Source organism: Perca fluviatilis, chromosome 7, assembly GCF_010015445.1.
Source record: "Perca fluviatilis chromosome 7, GENO_Pfluv_1.0, whole genome shotgun sequence".
NCBI lineage: Eukaryota > Metazoa > Chordata > Actinopteri > Perciformes > Percidae > Perca > Perca fluviatilis.
In genome coordinates this window covers 13,783,695-13,804,766 of record NC_053118.1, presented here as the reverse complement: position 1 = coordinate 13,804,766, position 21,072 = coordinate 13,783,695, and the positions used below count along the sequence as shown (strand labels likewise).

The window sequence follows — 21,072 nt, the reverse complement described above, 5'->3', positions numbered from 1 at the left end:
CAATATATTGAGATACTAATTCAATATTTTGACCAGAGGTAGTGGTGACTTGAACTTATACTATATCTAAAATAATTTTGTAGACATAACAATGGATTTTGCCACTAAATGTTGGTGTCAACGTGTTTTTTTTTTCTTTCTACAATTTCACTTACCAAGGGATCCTTTAAAAAGGTGTAGCTACTTTACAGTTGATTATTACCTGATATTTAATCCGCTACAAACAAGTAGCGGAGCAGCTAGTAACGTTACGAGGCAGAGAGCCAGCCGTCAAGAGTCAAATTAACTTCATGCTTCATCCGCACAAAGCACACTTCTATCGCCACGAGTGACAGCTTTATTCGGCTCGTTTTCTGTGAACGATGTGGGGACGGGGTAACGTTAAAGCGTAGTTAGCATGCTAACGTTAGCTAACTAACACCGGCTGCCTGGCTTGTTGGTTCCGCGGTGCTTTCATGCTGTATCGCTTACAGAGAAGGAGCTGAACAGTGGGCTGGGTCTAACGTCAGCGGTCCGCTCTCCCGCTGCTGCTGGGTCTAACGTTAGTTAATGTATTTGTTTCAAATCGGTAAAGTAAAATCTGTAACATAAACGGAATGAGTGACACATAACGTATATAATGCTTCATCCACACAAAGCACATTGCTATCGCCACGAGTGACTTCTGTTTTCAGCTTGTTTTCTGTTAACAATGTGGCGAGGAGGTAACGTGAAGGTGGAGTTAGCAAGCTAGCACCGGCTAGCTCGCCGTGCTATCATGCTGCTTCGCTTTCGGAGAATGCGCTGAACAGCGGGCTGGGTCTAACGTTAGCGGCCCGCCGACCCGCTGCCCGGGATTGTGGGGTAAAATATGTAGCCTATTTGTTTCAATTCTGTAACATTGACGAAATGAGTGGCACATAACGTGAACTAACATGGCATTTTGTTTTGTTTGAGTTTTAACTTGTCCAGTGGGGCAAGTAAATTTCTCTTCCACTTGTCCTACAAAAAATCCACTTGTCCCGGACAAGCGGACAAGCCTTAATGTCGAGCCCTGGTTATATATATATATATATATATATATATATATATATATATATATATATATATATATATATATATATATATATATATAGAGAGAGAGAGAGAAAAAAAAAAAAAAAAAAAAAAAAATCAGAAATAACAATACACTAATACAGATCGGATGAAGGTTTTGATGATGGGGGACAGCGCTGTCTAACAAACTGTCTATGGGAAAGAACTCGAGAGCTTGCAAAAGCGACTCTACAGAGGAGCCCTGCAGGCACATCCCTCTCAAAAAAACTAGTTCATACAACATGTTGTCCAACCAAGTGGAAGGCAAGAGTGTTAATAGCTGTTCAAAACAGCTACACTTGAAGGCGTAAGTGAAAAGCCGGGCGTCATAGGAAGGGGCGAGACTAACACATTTTCAGACAGTCTCTCCTGGAAGGCATTCATAGTGTTGGTTGTAAACACAAACAGATGTGTAAAGAATGAAAAAAAGAGCTGAGAGAGGTTCAAACCTTAGTGGCTCCTTTTTCACCTTAGCACACCTGGCCAATTGTTGCGTGAAGTGGGTGTGAATGTCTGTTGTCGTTTCGGAAAAGAAATTCTATGTTGGAAAGGTGAGGAGGGGAGATTTCTGAAGCTACTGAACCATCTGATAAGCACTTCTGACTCATTTCAGAGTTGAGATCTGGTGACTGTAAAGGCCATCGCATCTGATTCACATCATTTTCATACTAAATCCATTCACTGACCCTTCATAGCATCTGCATTATACAAATGCAAGTTTAAGCCTTTGAAAAAAAAATTCTGAATCCATATATTGCAAGCTTTTATCTCCAGAGGTTAAACATCCAAATGTTCCATAATATAAAAACAGGAAGAAACTTCTGTAAAATGAGTAAATGTGGTGTGTAAATGTTCACCACTGTTTTTAATACCACAAAGGGAAATATGTTAAATATGAGACTGCAATTGAAAACCCAGCAGTACATGAAGTGTACATGTGTGACTCTAATTTACCAAGATTACTGGCTTTTTTCCTGCACTGAAAGCACAAATGTAACATGAGGGTCTGGCAAGACTTTGTGAAACTGTTCAAAATGCAACATTAGCAGAGGGGACAGTGACATTGTGTGTACCTACTAGGGTGGCTTTGATGTAAACTATTGGTACAATCTTTTCTGTGAATATTTGCACTAATAAGTCAACATACATTCTTTGAATTGTCTCCATACTTCTTTCCCAAATAATTCTTTGCATTAGACATTCTGCTGCTTGTGTCTTGACTAAATTGCTGCGACTTGGATGTGACAGAGTAAAATCAAAAAGTTTGTGCACTGTTGAGTGTTACAAATCATACCCAGTGTTCCCTGAACACAGTTATAATTTCAGCTGCCAGATGTTGCTGGGACCTCAGACAGATTGCACTCAGCCAAATAAAAATGTGATAACGTATAAATTATTTTACAGAACGACACAACATTTTCCAAGAAATGTAACCGTCTTTAATAATTTTTCTATGGAAGGGAATGATGCAATTAAGGCTCATGCTCAAACACTAATTGTGCAGCAGGTAGTACAGATTTTAAAGCTTATTTGCATGGTGTAAAATATCCGATTTATAGATTCACTGGTCACATTACATTCAAACTGACTCACAGTTCAGTAACTATTAGACATGCATTGCTATAATCATTCATTTCTGGAAGCTGTACATAGAGAAACAAAAGTGCAAGCTCAAGTAAATGTTTGGAGATTCTCACCCAAGGTCACTAATTAAAAAGTTATAAAAATGCATCCCAGCTGTAATTATAGCAGCACTGACTCATTGGCCTTTGGTGTATGGAAAGTCATAGCTAATGTCTCAGATAGACATGGCTCTTGAATTAATTCAAAGGATGTGTTGCAGACATTTGAAACAGTTGGTTTGGATAACGCCTCTCACTGTAGGCAAAATAAAACTCTGTGCCTCTATTGGAGCTACAGTAACTGCATGCCTGGATGTTAAACTGAAAAAAGTACTTTGAATAGTAGCCTGCACTTAATATTGAATCAGGATTTCTACTTTTACGAGGGTTTGAAGAACCCCGTAAATAAATCAAGTGTTTTAGATACAGTGTTAGCCCTGAGCTAACAAGAGTTGCTGTCTGGAGGACCCTAAATAAATTGTTGATATAACTGAACCTTGGGAAAACAGCTGCTCCTCAACACCAGAGGCTGGAGCAAAACCTCATGAAACCCTGTACAAACTTCTCTTCAAGGAGGGAAAAAATGAATGCATACAATGATAATACAATGCCGAATGCGTTTAACCTCACAAAGCAGCAGCCAATCTGTAAAGTAAAGCCCACTTAAAAACAGTGCTTATGGTGCTTAACATCATTATACACACCACATAGCATTTGTGATGGCAGAGAAACTATACAAACAAAAAGTTGAACAAACAGCAATATGATGCTGCAGAGGGCCTTTAACAGTGAAATCTCTCTGACCTATCTGTAAACTAAAAAGATGAGAAAACAACGTGTTATAAATATTTGCCAAAATGGGTTAATAGGACAAGAGAACAATATATAAAATATAACAAGGCATAGTAAAGCTACATTTCACTATTAGAGTAAAAAAAAAAACAGAGTAACGGGATTTTGTTATTACAACAAAACACTACCATTTTCACCTAGAGTTGCGTTCCCAAACAGTGGGAGTGAGAGTGGCTTGCATTATCCCTCATCACAGTGGAAACGACTGAGTTATGTGAACTAGCAAATTAGGTGGTTGGGTGCAAGTTTTCTCAGGGGCTGAGCTATTTATTTCGCCTGTATAGCTAATGACTCTGTAGCCCTTTGAAGAAGATGGAAGTTTGACGGAGTGGCAGTGTTTGTGAACACACAAGCAGCACACTTTCCCCACAGGAGCTGCCTGTACACTGCCTGCTTCACTCGCTGCGGAGCTGGATTTTCATGCAGGCAGGGAAAAATAGTATTGACTGAGCCCATGTTGGATCACAGGGCAAAGTAGCTGGTAAACAACCCATGCTCATACATGCACGTACACACACACTTTTCCAACTCAGTGGACAATCTGCATGACCACATAGGAAAAAAAATGATAATGATTTAGGGAGAAAAGATGAAATTATGTTTTATGGGTCAGCTGTCTTTCAAAGACCTCCAAATAAAGGGCAGGTTGAAATGACATTGAGGCAGGTTTTAGATAGGCACGGCAATGTTTTCACTGCAAATAGACAACCTTCAACAATGGGCAGGCAGATAGCATTACTCCCAGCTCAGTACATGTACACTGCTGCAGCCTATCTCTATCCCTTGGAAAGCCACAAGCACCAGTGGCTATTGCTTGGCTGGTGTTGTGTGTTGTAGAACCCCCCCCCCCATAACTCTACCTCTTAATAAATGCAACCATTTCAGGCCAAGTGTTAAGGTTGCAGGATCACACTGACAGAGAGGTGATATCATAGGAAAGTAGGCACTAATCAGTAATAAAATTCACAGAAAGCTGATTTGCATTGCAACATACTTGACAAAAGATTGACAGGCCATTGAGAAATCCAATTCCTGTGTCCTTCACTGTGTCATTGGTATGCACGCAGATTCAAACTCAGTTAATTGCAGTCATGATTCAATCATATCTGAAAGACTACAAGCATCACACACTTTCAATCATAGGAATGAGTAGCATATACATATTCATGCATAAGATGTAGCCTAGCTAACCATATCAGCATAACAAGGAAAAAAGGTATACAGCGGTGACAGTAAATGCATGCATGAATACATTAGGGATGGGTACATTGATATAGTTGCGTGTTATATGCGTTATAAAAAGGGCTCTGACTGAAAATAACGTATGATGATCGTCAAGCTGTTGGGCTTTCGATCAGATGATGGTGATAGTAACGATGATACCAAGTAACTTTCTTGACATTTCTTATTGAATTGCACCATTATACTGTAAACTACTGTAGCACCATCATTTGAAATCCAAAATATGGCATTACATTCATATGCTATTATTGCATACAATATACAATATGTTGGGAATAAACTGTTTTAAAATTGATAGCACCATCATATCAAGGATGTCTGAGGAGAAGCCTGTAGAGTAATACCAGACTACTTAGATTGTTGTTTAAACATTTATGCTGTGTACGGTCTTGTAACACCAAGCTATTAAAGAATAAATGACAGTCATAAGAAACTGAGTTGTACATGTTATAGTATTACCATACCACAGCTTTGGCTACCATCCTTAACCAATATGACTCCTACACAACTAGCCACGAAATAAATTAAAAGATATAACATCCCCTATTGTCCTTATTGGGAAATATTCTCCACTGTACTTATTACTTTTCAGTATCAAGTAATGGGAAATAAATGTGCCTAATGTGAAACAATGTGATTAACATCCAAATCAGCATAAAATCCTGTTGAAGATTACACAGGCAAAAGGTGGAGGCAGAAGAACGAGATCTAATTCAACCAAGCCACTCACTGGAGACAGAGAGAGAGAGATAGAAGGAGACAGAAGAGGGAGAAAAACAGAGCAGGGGACATAGAGCACAAATGGGCAGATGGAGAGGGGAGAGGTCCTGGGCTGGCCAGATCTGGGGCAGGTGGGGAGACGAGGAAGGGGTAAAGGGGGGTGGAAAAGGACATCATAAAAAGGGAGGAGGAGTAAGGCTAGAGGATAGGGTCAGCCTGTGTATGCAGGAGAAGGCAAGGGAATAGGACTGAAAGTAAAGAAATCTGAAGGATATTGGAGGAAGAAGGAAGAGAGGAGCAGACAAGCCAAAGGACAGGAGGTAGAAAGAAAGGGAGAAGAAGAGAAAGGTGGGAAAGGAGGTAATATGATAAAACGAGGAGGAAAAGAAAGGAACACATTAGAAAAACTCAAAATATATTGAAGGAATGGAGAAAGAAATAACTATGGATGAGCGATGGAGTGCACATGAAGAAGCAGAGGGGGGAAACGTAGGGGTGAGCGTGATGGTCACAGAAGGATAGGTCCTATTTAGACAGCTCCCCGCTGTACTCTGGCTCTGCTTTAACACAGATAACTCAGTACATCCATTAGTTCAACTAATTCCCATCACCATCTGCCATGCAATTTCACCTCTGGAGTTGCAGAAAAGGTTCAGGACTTTGGGGGGAGGGATGTTGATTTGGAAAATATGAGATTAATTTGCTTAATTGAGGTACCTAATCTTTCCATAACTCAACAGTGGAAGTCCTAAAAGAAATCAGGTGAGGTAAGTGTGATCACACGTCCCTCTCTTAAGAATAAATGGTGTCTACTTCTCCTGGCTGATGGATTTTTCTTCTAAATGAAGACCTAGTTTATGAAGAGCTGTCCTGATCGTAGACTCTGACTTAAATTCCACATTTCTTTCATTTTGATGGCCATTTCTAATAAAAGTCAAAATAGCAAAGAATAATGCTTTTCTTACCTTCATAAGCCACCTTAAATCCATGAGCGCTTACTGCAAAGTCACTGGTAAGCCTCAGTGAAAAAATGGAGCCAGAACTGGTAACAGGCGGAGGGATGGTAAATCCTGTTATCCTGCAGATAAGAGAAAGACACATCATTCACTGAATGTATGATTTAATTTATATCAATCACATTTATATGTCTATAACATTAAAATTACATTGTGCAGTTGTAGTTTTAGCCTAATTAAATGCAAGACAAATGTTTTAATTAAATCTGTATGATGACCGTAACAAAACCTGCTTTAAATTTAAAGAAATATTACTGTGGTAAAACATTTGCATTTTGTGCAATGGATACTGAGTGACATCTACTACAATTTAGGCTTTTTACCCAAATGGTTAGGATCCCAAAAAGACAACACCGTTAAAAAGTTGTGAGGCAGAAACTAAAACACTACATGGGTTTGTTAAACATCTGTCATTTTTTGTATTTAAATTAGATAGGCCTAGTGTGGCTGACTATAAATTCATAAATTCCTGTTGAGATGTGTGCACTAAAATGCAATGACGCACAAAAACGGTACACCAAACTATCACTAAAAAATAATGACTGTGTTGACCACTGGTGAGTTTGTGCGATGTAGCATTTTGTGTCTACTAAGACAGAACTACTCTGAGAACTATGATGCAATTTGTCCAATAATATACTGGGTACTATACAATCAAAACCCAAGTGAGAACCTTCCCTATTGTTGGATGTTGTTTGAGGGCTGGCAGCTGCATTGTAACAGACTGCTTCATTACTGCATTTCAAATTAGGTGCAGATCCAAACAAATCCATTTACTTTACAACGTCGTAAACAAGATATGTTGCTGACCATTCCTCAGCACCCGTTGCTGATGTTCTATCGACCTTCCACTGCTGTAAGCCAGGCTGTGTAGCATGGACAAAACTTGTGCATGAAGGAAAATGTGTCCAATATTGTCCACCTTTTCTCTTATTTTCCATTGCCAGTTTTGGTGCCGTTTGTGTGACTAAACCTCTACTTGACAAAAAGCCAGGTGAATAATGTCTGTATTGGGCCAAGTGTGGAAAAACAGAACTTCCTCCTGCGACAGCAAAGAAGAGGGTGCTGTATTTACAGCTTCAATAGAGTTTCCAATTACAGCACTGTGAACTGTGCTGGTCCTTGCAGTAAATAATTACCCTTTGTCGCAGGTACTGCACAGCATGCCAAGATACAGCTTAAAGTCAATTGCAACATGATGCAATTTTGAATACATTTATGGAGGTACCAGAACTGAAAATCTGACCTTGTTAGAAGCTTAATCACTCACAAGAGAACTGTACTGAATTTGCATGCTATCGTGGTTAAATTAAACGTGGAGGCAAGCTTGTGCATCCCAAGAAAACTTACTTTTTATAGTTTTACTTATTAATGTTTCAATGACTTTCGTTTAGGCAATATTAAAACTGGTCACAATCTAAATATCAAAAGGGAATGTCATTGATTTTGCAGGCCCTAAACCCTGTCAAGGGTTCACAGAGGAAAAGAAGGCATTGGCAAACCTGTTGTGGTTAAAATGCTGTAGGAAACAAGTAGTGTTGTGCGTGCGTGGTAAGTGGGCAGAAGAGAGATAGAGAAAGAGGAAGCAGATGTGTAGATGCGACTGGAGCAGAGTTGGTGGAATAAGTTTAAGTTTTGTATGCAGTGCCCGAAATAAACCCCAGACTGAAAGCCAAGTTCATTCATTTGCTCACCAGAAACAGGATTTTAACCGCAACATTTTTCATTTCGTAACGTCGGCCCTGGAGGTAACGAGTCTCCCCTGGTTTTCTGACCACGGTCGGAAACAAAGCAAGCAGGAAAGGCTAACAAATTGAACATTTTAAATTAAACAGTTTATTAACGTGTGCTTGTTGCCCCTTGTGCGCTGATGCGCTCATCTGTTGACATTTCCAAATGCCTTCCTACAGTTGCTTAATAAAAGCGGGTTTTCCATACAAACAAAACATATGTGTCATTAGTATAAAAAAAAAAAATGAGATTTTAACTGTCGGGGTCGGACATAAATATCTTAATGCCGGTCGGGTTCGGTTACTGCTCTGTCGGACACGGGCCGGGCTCTGACAGAAAAATGCGGCCCGATAAGCACTCTAGTGTGGACACCTGAATTTAATCTTACTTCAGTTCTGTTTCTGTTCACAAAAGTCTCCCCCCCCCATACATTTACGTTTTAAAGCACAGTGAGACAAATTCTATGTGGTTGAGTTGTTTTTTCCAAAGTGTGCGGTGACCTCTGACGACTGTGCACTTCCATTTCCAACCAATGAAATTTGTCCCGCCCTAGTCGTTACCGACCTTGTCGTGTGCAATTCACATTGAAATTGACCCTTGTCTGACCCGCGTCCAACCCACCTCTCCACGAAGTGTACAGTGGATATGTGCTGCTATGGCATATATGTGACACAGAGACAAAAAAGGTGTTGAGAAAACCGATGCAGTGTTACAGCATATCATGTTACGCTGTATATATGCACAGGGTAACATGAAGAATTGGCCCTGATGAGCCAAAGCCTAGGTATTTTCTTTAGTCTCATACAACCGCCAGGATATCTGAAATAAAGAAAAGACATTTTCTCATGACCACAAGCAAGGTGGATAAAAGGCCGCAGAAAAAGCTTAGCCGTGCCAAACTGAACCCCACGTTCCAAGTCTCAACGGGCTAAATCCTCTCTCAGATTGCACTGTTGTCATCATGGCACAAAATAGCAAGGGAATGAGGATGTCATGGGGTTAGTGTACATGAGGGGAAGACATCTTTTTTTCCAAAGGCTGTCAGTGAGAAGGTTAAGGAGGTGACAGTCTAGGCAGAGTTGTTGGAAATCCTGCACTCCTAGACTTATTTCTGATTCAGACAGGTCATGTCTTCAGTCGTATGTGTCATGATAATGCAGAAATAATTTTAACCTGAATACAAAACCTAAACAAGCAACATCTTAAACCATGGGCATGAAAACGTGCAACTGCCTAAGAAAAAAAAACTCATTCTGACTTTAACATTAAAAAAAAGAGCAGCCTGACATTTTCTTAAGTAGTCTTTGAAATATGTTACGTGTTTTGGTTTGGTTAAAACCAAAGAAGCACATGTTGACCTCAGTGGGAATTGGGTGTATGGTTGGAAAATGTCATTAAAAATTAACACTATGGGGCTTGCCGTCTCCTCAGACACAAGTAGCTTGTGAGTGGGAAATCAGACAAGTCTGCAACTAAATCATTCTCCCATTTGAAATTCTACAAAGAAGACACCCTAACTACCGGATTATGCCCTAATCCGACACTTTGCATGGTAGGCCAGACTCACTAGGTAATTTTCATTTGAGACGGTAAAAGTACAACAGTTTACGGCATCATAGTCAAGATGATGAAAGCAGAATAGGACCACAAATAGGATCTGCATATCTTACTGTATGTTACATCTTATTGTAGGTTGGGGTGAAATGGCAGGGCTCCAGACTAACGTTTTGCCTTGGTTGCACTGGTGCGCCTAACTTTTTTTATTTAGGTGCAACAGCACAAAATTGAGGTGCACCCAAATTTTAGAGATAGATAGATAGATAGATAGATAGATAGATAGATAGATAGATAGATAGATAGATAGATAGATAGATAGATAGATAGATAGATAGATAGATAGATAAAAGCTCCTTCACTTGTTTTCAACAACAATAACAGACTGATTAAAAAAGAAAGAGGACGCCCGGATAGCTCAGTTGGTAAATATAGAGGTTTGACTCTGACTCTGACCCTTTCATACATGTCATCCCCCTCTCCCCTTTCATGTCTTTAATATAAAAAAAAAAAAAAAACGACCGAAGACGGGGAGTGCGATAGACTGAAGCATATGCTACTCAGAGAGTGACGGCTGACTCATTAGCGGCGTTACACACGTCTTGTGTAGGCTATGAAATGTCTGTATCGTCACTGCGCTGCATTTTTATGAACTATGATCCACCATGCTCCGTCTTACACGCTATTACTCAACGAGCTGAAGTTAGTTGCATTTAATAACTTCTAATTTGTGTTTTTCGCCGTGGCGGCCGCAATAACAAAGAGTTACCAGCGGAAACACTGGCACCAATACAGGTTTCCCTCTCATACTTAACAATATACAGCTGTGTTGATAACAATTAAAACTGTAGACAAATGTAAGTAGTTTGGACCGGCGGCGCTGCGTCTCTCCATGTTGCAGGGGAGCCGTGTGAATGGGGGCGGGGCTGCGCGGAGGAGAGATCCAAACACAGGCGCGGCTTTACAGAAGGAATGGGTCATGTAACGCAACATTAAACCATGTCGATAGAAACGACATCACTTCGTTCGTGGAGAGGCAGCGGATGCGAGGACGTTAGGCGCACCGGTGCAACCTAGGAAAAATCTTAGTCGCACCCTTACAAATTTTAGTCGCATTTGCGACCAAATTGGTCGCACTCTAGAGCCCTGAATGGCAGCAGTACAAAGAGAAATTGAAAAGTGCTACAAGTGTGACTCAGATAGAAACCGGTTCTGCTGCATCTGTATTAGACTCTAGAGATGCCAGGTGTCTGAACAGCTATGATGCCCCCCGTTTATGGATCAAAGCAACACCAGTGGCAGCAGAATGACTGTGTGCCTGGGAACAGTGTGCCAATGATTGCCTGGACAGATGCAGCCTTTCCTTCCACCTGAACACACTACATCAGCCCTCAAGGTAGCTGTCAGACATTCCCATCATCTGATTAGTGTGTCACGGTAGTGGCGTTCCATAGAGAGGAGAGAGAGAAGGGAATGATGTACGTCTAAATGTCTGACTCACTGTCTCTCTACCTCCACCTTTCTTTCCCTCTGTGTCGTACTAGCTCTCTGTCACACAAGCTCTCTCACTTTGTTTCTCGTTGCATGAGGTTGCTCTTATTCACGGTTACTTTTACTGTCTTGCTGGTTCACAGTTTGTCACTTTGCCTATTTATCTCTTTGTTTGCTTCTGACCACCTCTCCTTGTTGCTACACTGCTCTTAACCGCTTTGTCTCTTCTTGGAAAGAGGACGAAAGAACAAAAACAGACAGAGGGGGGCAAGAGCCCTCATGTTCTGACTGATCTTACCTAGTAAGCAACAATTCAAGTTTTGCCACTTGCCTTTAGTTTATTGTAGGAAACAGATGAAAATAAGGCAGGTTACTTATTAAGGTAAACAATGGCCTTCCTGCTAGCTGTCTCCTCAAAACAATGAAAAAAACAGCAGGGGATGATTAAGAGACTTACTTTGCACTGGCATGTCCTAAGTCATTACAGCAACCCCAGACACCGGCATTTAATTTAATAACTCTACTAATAAAAGGTCAAATCATGCTATCAATTAATTCATCCTTGGCTCTTCTCTGTCTAATAAGTGTGAAGAATGATTATTTGAATTGCAAAGGGAAATGTAATATGGAGATTGCCTGGTGTATGGTCAGAAAGATAATATGCATCTCTCTGTATGTCTAGTGTGCCACTCAACTTTAGTTTTGCACAGAATCAGATTGTCATTTTCACAGTATCATGCATCTGCAAGTAATTCTCCTGATGTGAATAGGCAGGGTGTCAAATGCAAAAACAAAACTGGGATAAATATGAGCAATCATTTAAATTTAAAAAAAATGAAATTACTTCACAGGTGTGCAGACAAAAGGGCAATTAATCCTCTTCTCCATGTATGTCTTCAGCTCTGGTATATTTGTGTGAAGAGAAGAAAGCCTAAGCATAGATTCCATTTAGGTTGTCCAGATTGGAGGTGACAAAGTAGGAACAGATACATAACAAAGCACTGCACAGCCATGAATCCTGCTTTTACTTCATGCCTTACCACATTTCAAGGTGAATGGCGCGACGCAAAAGGTGAACACGCGAAATTTGTGTTGTTCACATTAAAAGGAACACGCCGACTTATTGGGAATTTAGCTTATTCACCGTAACCCCCAGAGTAAGACAAGTCGATACATACCCTTCTCATCTCCGTGCATGCTGTAACACTGTCTGGCGGCTCCAGCATTAGCTTAGCCTAGCACAGATCCTGCAGGTAACTGGTTCCAACCAGCCTACTGCTCCGAATTGACAAAAGTGACAAAATAACGCCAACATGTTGTGATTTGTAGAGTCACAGCGTGTACAAAAAACAACGTTAGATGAGACACAGCCATATTCTATCCGTAAACAAACCAGGAATTATATTCTCAGACAGGCTTGCTGCGAGCATATCACTCCGCCCAAGTACTATATTCTTCCGCCTGAGAATATAGTTCCCAGTTTGTTTACGGTTAGAAGATGGCTGTGTCTCATGTTACGTTGTTTTTTGTACACGCTGCGACTCTACAAATCACAACATGTAAATAGGAACATGTTGGCTTTATTTTGTCACTTATTCAGAGCAGAAGGATTACTGGAACCATTCACCTGCCTGTTCTGTGATGGGCTGGTGCCGCTGGAGCCGTCAGACAGCTTTACAGCACGCACGGAGATGAGAAGGGTATGTATCGACTTGTCTTACTCTGGGGGTTATGGTGAATAAGCTAAATTCCCAATAAGTCGGCGTGTTCCTTTAAGTTGGGGTCTATAGTACCTCATTATTTGCACTGAGACAGGACAAGTAAGCGGAAAAGTTAGACTACCTGGTAAATTCTGAAATGATGCTGTTGTGTTGACGGGGCAGCTACAAAGTTAGCATAGTCCTGATCGATCCAAACTTCATTCAGTAAACAAGCATTTAAAAAGTTTTCATGTCGTCTTGTGGACAGACCAGACAAAGTATGAATTCAGACTTTGACAAATCAGCATCATGATGTTATTTCGGAGTACATTTTATCCGTTTATTGCAATTAAAAAAACAGGTAAATCTTCCTGTGAGAGGATTAAGGTCCAGGACTTTTGCTAAACTGATGCAAGTATCCATAGGAGAACTCCCAATAGTAAAGAAATGGGAGGGAAAGCTGAGCCCTGAGGGGAACGCAATTAATTGGGAGACAGTTTGGGACGACATTTTCCACTGTTCCAAGAACCCAAATCACCAGTATATCCACTTCAACATATGTCATAGGACATATTGGACTCCTCAGAAGAGATATGTCTCTAAAGTCATTCCCTCTCCCTATACAAACTGGAACTTTCCTGCATATGGTCTGGGAGTGTGAACAGGTGCATGAGTTCTGGGATAAAACATCAATAATATCTGATGTGATAGGACGTCGAATTCCTGCTTACCCAATTGTTTTGTTACTTAATGACGACTCTAAATTACACCTGCTTGGGAGACAGAGGAAAATTTGGCTAGCCGGCTCAACTGCAACCAAGAAAACTTTGTATAAAACAGTGGTAAGCATATTTTCTAGACATAGTTATGCTTGAGCTCTCTACAGCAAGGATTAACAAAGCCAAATTGTCAACTATCAACCTATGGAAAAGCGCAGCAGCACAAATATAAGACTTAATGACTTCAACCCCATAAGAATTAGAGGAGAGTGATTAGGAAAGGTGTGTCTGTTCCTAGCTGAGATAGATGGCATAGCGCTCCAGTGTTTCAGCGGTCATAGCTTAGGCCTCCTGCACACTGGCTGCGTGGTGTGAGTGTGGCGTTTCTGTTGCGTGGCGGCCAGTCTTTGAACATATATACTGATTTGATTACAGCAAAGACAACGTTGGCAGTATTGACGGCAAAATAGGCTACAGAATATATCGTATTGACGTGCAATATTTGAAAAACAATAATTATAATTTTTTTAATTACATTTATATCTGCATTTATGTCAAAACCTAGAGACTTTCAAACCTCAAAATGTCATTTATTAAATGTATTGGTGTCAAAATGCACGCGTTTTCTGAGACGTGCGTGTCACGCAGGCATGGGAGCCGAAATAAAAACGGACATGCCACGCAGCTGACACGCTCACGCCACTCAGCCAGTGTACAGGAGGCCTTACTCCTGAGAAAACACAACAGTTAATTTCAGCCTGCATACACGTTTTATCAGCCAGTAATTAAGCTAGCGGACCTCATTCACTGCACCTTTTGCACCGGCCAGATGTGTGCAAAGCCCTGCACTTGCAAACATGGAGATCAAGGGAGTAAAGACTCTTACTCTGAGATGAAATGGAAACACTGCACTGTAACATGTCTTTTGGTTTAATTAAAGACATTAATTAGGGCCTGAGCGCCGACAGCGGCGAAGGCCCTATTGAAACTGAAGGAATTTATATATATTATATTTTCCCGGCAAATGAATTGCCTTTTTGAGGGGCTTAACATATTCAAAAACCTCACCAAAATTGGTGGTCGCATCAAGTCTGGTGAAAATTGACGTATTTTAAAAGGGTTTTGGGAATAGGCGCACAAAAATGGCTCGCTAGCGCCCCCTACAAAGTTAAAAAAAAGTTTAACGTAGAATCACGAAACTTGGTACACATATGTAACATGTCTAGATGTACAATAAACTTAATTGGAGCCATAACCTGAACATAGACAGTATATAAGAATGGACCAACAGATCCCGTTGCTCTGGACGGAGACCAGTGAAGGCAATTAGAAGCACTTTTCCGGTGATCTCTAGCTTTACTGCACAGCCTCCAACTGAGAGAGACAACGTAAATGTGACGTGAGCAACGTGTCTGAAAGTTGTAAGTCTTCTGGTAGCTGTGCCAAGAGAAATCTCAATCATTCCCAATCTTACAGAGACGGAGAGTGTACGTATACGTAAGGAGATAACATGGGCACAGGCTAATTATTGCTAACTAAAATGCTAGTTAATATTAGTAATTAAACCTAAACAGCTCATGTAAGTGGAAACTGCCTGCAAGCTTATCCTGTACTATACGGTAATTCCTCTACTATGTGACACAATCGTTAGCCTATTTTTACAAAAACGTCTGCTACGGAGCCATAACGTTAGATACAAGGTAATGGAGCCTTTTATACATTGTCGTGTTTCTTTAGAAACAAACAATGGACAAATAGAGTCTTTAAACGCTTCAGATGTAAAGTTATTCGCTGTCAAAGTGACGTAAAAATGAATGCTAGTCAGTGGAATGCTAACGGGAGGTGATAGCTTTGTAGCATCAAAATGGCGCCATAGGAGGTTCGAGTTCTGAAGCGAAGCTTACCCCCATGAACCTGAACCCAACAGGAAGTCCGCCATTTTGATTTCAAAGTTCAAAATTAGTGCGATTTTGGCCATTTCCACATGTCGTACTTTAACGAACTCCTCCTAGAGATTTCATCCGATCAACTTCAAATTTGGTCTGTGCCATCTTAAGACGTTCAAGATGAAAAATTGTTAAAAGAAAAAAATGTCATCATAGGGCGTGGCCGTGGCGGCCATTTTGTGCGTTTCGCTATCAAAACAGGAAATGGGTTTAACTTGAATGTACATTGTCCAATTGGCTCAAAACTTTTCAGGATTCATAAGAGTCCAACCCTGAGGACAAACAAAGGCTGACATTTAAAGTCATAGCACCCCCTAGTGACATCAGGAAGTAGGCCTAAAAGTCAAGGTGCTATACTTTAACAAACTCCTCCTAGAGATTTCATCCAGCGGACTTCAAACTTGGTCTGTACCATCTCAACACCTTAAAGATGAAAAGTTACTAAAAAGAAAAACTTTTCGTCAAACGGTGTGGGCGTGGCATGGCAGCCATTTTGAGTGTTTAGCGATGAACGAGAAACTGGCTGCAACTACAGTGTACATTGTCATATCTGCTTGAAATTTCACAGAATCAACAAGGGTCCAGGCCTGAGGACATATACAGGCCAATATTGACTTTTGGTCATAGCACCCCCCGCTGGCAACAGGAAATCTGCCTTATATGACAAACATCATCAGATTTAAATGAAACTTAGAATGTGTGGTCTACATGTGTTACTGAGCCGGCCCCTAGAATATAACCACGCCCACTTACTCAGTCCATGCCCCCTTTCATAACATTTGAACCGTTTAAGGTAGAGTCTTGTGTGAGGTTTCATTGAACTCAGCAGAGACTTCCTTCTTCATTGGTGATTGTTTGGCCCGCCCCTCTGTGCTTAGCCACGCCGCTTTTATAAATGGTGATCCGTTTATGGTAGAGCCTTATGTGAGGTATCAATGAACTCAGCAGATACTTCCTTATTAATTGGTCATGGTTTGGCCCACCCCCTCCTATGCTTAAGCCATGCCCCCTTTCATAAATGGTGACCCATTTAAGGTCTTTTCTATTCTATTGGTCATGGTTTGGCCCGCCCCCTATACTTTGGCCACGCCCCCTTTCACAGCTAATGAACTGTATGACGTAGAGTCTTGTGTGAGGTATCAATGAACTCAGCGGGGAGTTCCCTTTTCATTGGTGACGATTTGCGGTGTCTGAGTGCCGCGCAAATGCACGGTCGCAAGGAGCGTCGTCCACCAATGATTTGAGGATTGTTATTCTACAGTATCGAAAAAACCAAATGAAAAAAAATATTCAAATCCCAAAACTGAAAGTAAAATACCTACAACGAATGAATATGCGAATATAGTCGCATAGTTGGGTCCAGCCCTATATAGATATATCTAGTGTCAAAATGGCTTCCAAGTTGAATTCATTTTCATGCATGCAATACTGTATTGTTTATTGTGTCATTCATATTATTCATCGTCTCACCACAACAAAACACTCTACATGGATTGGTTGTGGCCAATTCTATGCACAGGCCAACATGGTGACAAACTTCTTTCTTTTGGCACTAGCCAGCTGGATAATTGTTCTGCACATACCCTTCACCATACCTAGAGACTGGCATGGTTTTATGTCGGTTAGCCTAATAGCTGGTTTGATTTGCATTGAGAGATGATTTTATGGAAAGTACCCCTTGCCAGTCTCTAGGTATGGTGAAGGGCATGTGATGATGTGGGGCTATTTTAATTCAAAAGGCCAAGGGAACTTTATCAGGATGCATAGTATCCTGGATCCATGAAATAACTATGGGAATTTAATATAGGGGTGTACTCACTTTTGTTGCCAGCGGTTTAGACATTAATGGCTGTGTGTTGAGTTATTTTGAGGGGACAGCACATTTACACTGTTATACAAGCTGTACACTTAATACTTTACATTGCAGCAAAGTGTAATTTCTTCAGTGTTGTCCCATTAAAAGATATAATGAAATATTTACTAAAATGTAAGGGGTGTACTCACTTTTGTGAGATACTGTACATTGGGTTTCCTTTTAGAAAGTCCATCCCTATGAACCAACAGTTAATAGTTTTCAAGCTACAAAGTAATGGCAGACAACTTGAAGAAAAGTTCAAATTGAGCTGAAAAAAAACATTTGTCTCATGGTTTCTTTGATTATAGGAGGAAACCTACAGAAATTAGTTATTGAGTTAAAGGTCACCTAAAGTACCTAGAAAGAACCCATTTTTACACATTCCTTCACAATACTACTAGTATACTTTACAAACCTTTTTTAGATGCATTGCTGTGTTTAGTTCTGTTAGTTAAGGGCCTTGACAGAGGGATCGCTTAGTCACAAGCTAAAGCAAGAATACATGGCTCGGTAGCCAAATAACAAACCTAACAAATCACAAACTAAGCCATCAACATAGCATTCATTATGCGCTTGTCATAGTAATTGTATAATGACAGCAGCAGAAAGATCACCTTAATGAGGTCATTCTTTGTGCAACACTGAAATAAAAGGCTTTTATACACTAACTCATCTCCTTTCCTCTACCATCCTCAGCAGATGATTTCAGGACAATAATGAGGACTTCAACCAACCATTCTCAGGCACGAGGGATTGAACGAATGTAGGTGCAGCACTGAGTAAAAGGGATGGGGGGGGAAAAAACTTCACAGAGCAAAGAGAATACATAGATCAATGGGGAAACACACTAATCAGGTCCATCACGGGGATGTCGATTCTTTTACATGTTAAAAATTCATTGTCGCTTTTGTCGTGTTCCCTTCTCAATTTCTGCCTTAATTAAATAGAACCATTAATAAATTAAAGGCCTCTTTTATCTCCATCAAGGTTTACAACATACATTCAGAGAAGGGAGGGAAAAACAGGAAAAAACTAAACTTCTGGTGTTGCCATCTGGAAATGAACATCTTTCAGAACAAGTAGCTGGAAGAGAGGTTGGAAAAGTCTGTGCTGTATTTTTCTTGACAAAGTTAAACAAAAGTTTACAAGGTAAGGAAGCCTGTTTGTTTTCCTTTCTTCTCAGGGATTTTTGTTTTGGAGAGAATTAATTGCATAAGAGCAGGTGTTCTGCTGGCGTACATTTTTGGCCCTAGAGGCACAGCAAAAACTGTCATGGAATTACCATTTTCTGGCACCACACAACATAGTCCCACATTGTGAGGAAATCCACCACTTGGAAAAGACAAAAGTGTGACTAAAACACAAAAGAACAATGTTGCTATTTAGAGGTTTGGGTCGGATCAGCAAAAACCCATCAGAATTTGAGCCATTTGCTTTTGTCTCATAGCAAAAATGTCTTGTGCTTTTCCTCCTCCTCTCTGAATGGCAGGATTAGTTCCATGTTAATCTAAAAAGTCTGCGGAAAATATCCTGTTTTTTTGCTGCAAATCGTTAACCCTATATTTGACACAACTGATCAGCAATGGGTCTTAAACGCTAATTGACAAGACACCTACACTCAGTGTCCACTTTATTAGGTACACCTTTACAATCTGATGCAATCCAATACAACTGTCCTCCCATGAAGTCTACTTTTATGATGCCTATAATGGTGACTGCCATAGAGGTGTTAATTACATGCTTAAGTCACAGTCAGTGATGGTGTAGTACTGGACTGCATTCTATTTTTTTTCTAGTATTCTGCACCCCTTACCGTACGTACACACCGCCGCCGACTTGAGCTTCTAAAGATACCGGAAGTCATTCATTTTCAATGGAAGCTGGCTTCTCTCAGCTGTAAGGAGCGTCAAATCTGTCGGCGTCGCATTTTGGGCGTTTTGAGCATCCAGAGCATCAATCAGAAAGTTGAACTTTGGTCAACTTTATGGTAATGAGCTATGACGCGGTTCAGCGGCAAACGGCAGCAACCAATCGGAATATAGACGTCCTTCGCGCTGGCTGATCCCAGAGAAACATACGATGTAAACTTTTGTTCCTACCAAGACATTAGTTCCATGAAAATGGAGGAAAATTTCATAATCGCCATTGCTGGGTTCCCCTATCATTTATGATATGACATTGTTTGCGTATAGGGACCAGTTAACGTTACCTGCCGGTCACATGGTCTCTAAACAGTCCGCTCACGGTGAAGTCCTGCATGGATCAACAGCTGGCGGCTGCTCGCTCTGCCTGCTTTCTGCTGCGGTTCAGCGGCTAACGAGCGAGCTAACTGCTAACAGACACCGCCGCGACCAACAAACAATACAAATCCTGTCATTATATATGCAAATTATAAAAGGTTTCTAGTGTGAATGGATTGGCCGTGCAGTGGCTGCTTGTGCTTTTTCTTCAATCGTGTGTTGAACATGATCGAAGAATGCTGCTACGTCAGAGCGGCCAAAGCGTCAATAAGCTTCCCGTACTTTTTGACAAGCGTCCTCGACAGGGCGGCCAGAGCTTCTTTGCAGCTCTAGTCGGCGGCGGTGTGTACGTACAGTTATGTACTATATATAAATGTAAAGTATCAAACTAAAAACACCTCTCAGATGTAGGGTTGCACGATATTTACAAAATGTCATATCGTGATATCGATATTACTTTAAATATTTTTAAACATATGTAAAATAAAAGTTATGAGAAAATATTAAAATAGATTCACAACAATATAGTTCAGAGTGAGACTTATGTACGGCTCCGGAGTGCGGCTGGACCACAGGTCGGTCGTGGATGAAAAATATTTCCAAACTCCAAACTCTTCCTGCACCGTCTTTCTCCACTGTTTATAAAGTTGCAGGATAGCTACCTGTGAGAAATAGGTGTGGGATGGGATTAGGTATCGTTTGTCTAGTTTATTCAGAAGCTTCTTGAAGCCTTTTTTAATCCACTGTGTGGATGGACATCATATCTTTGGCCAAATAATACATTATAGCATTGGTATGTCTCTTTGAGTTCTTGTTGTACTTCGTGCCACTAGCAAAGCACTCGCTAGCGAGGCTTGTTTGGCTAGCTCTGGCGTATTAACTTTTTTTTTTGGGATAGTATCATGCACTCATCGTATAGTGGCTTGTAGGGGTGTAAGAAAAAAAAAAAAAAATCGATACACTTGAGTATCGCAATATTTTATTTTGCAATATTGATTTTTTTTTTTTAACCTTCAAAAATATTAATGTAAGAGAGTGGTTCATATTATTGTTGTGTTTAAACCCCCTACCGCTAGATGTCTATGCTGAGACACACCGCTAGTGTTCTTGCCTAACAGTGCTTAGCAGGGCCTGACTTTTTTCTAGAAGCCAACAACGTAGCTATGGCTGAACTTTGGCCTACTTTAGCATATAAACATTAGCTCACTAAGAACCTGTGAACCACAATCCCAAACTGGCAGTTTGATTTTCTGTGTACTAAATTGTTTACCTAAAGTAAACTTCTTTGACTTTTAAATATTAGTTTTTCT

The 21,072-nt window shown here is 40.6% G+C and overlaps 1 protein-coding gene across 1 annotated transcript in view; it reads right to left on the bottom strand.

Annotated features, from left to right (window-relative positions):
• Positions 1 to 21,072, bottom strand: part of LOC120561928 (CUB and sushi domain-containing protein 3-like) — a 292,084-nt gene that overhangs the window by 241,370 nt on the left and 29,642 nt on the right. Inside the window, exon 3 of the mRNA XM_039805270.1 lies at positions 6,476 to 6,588. Within this exon, the coding sequence (XP_039661204.1) occupies positions 6,476 to 6,588 (113 nt within the window). The remainder of the gene's footprint in view (positions 1 to 6,475; positions 6,589 to 21,072) is intronic.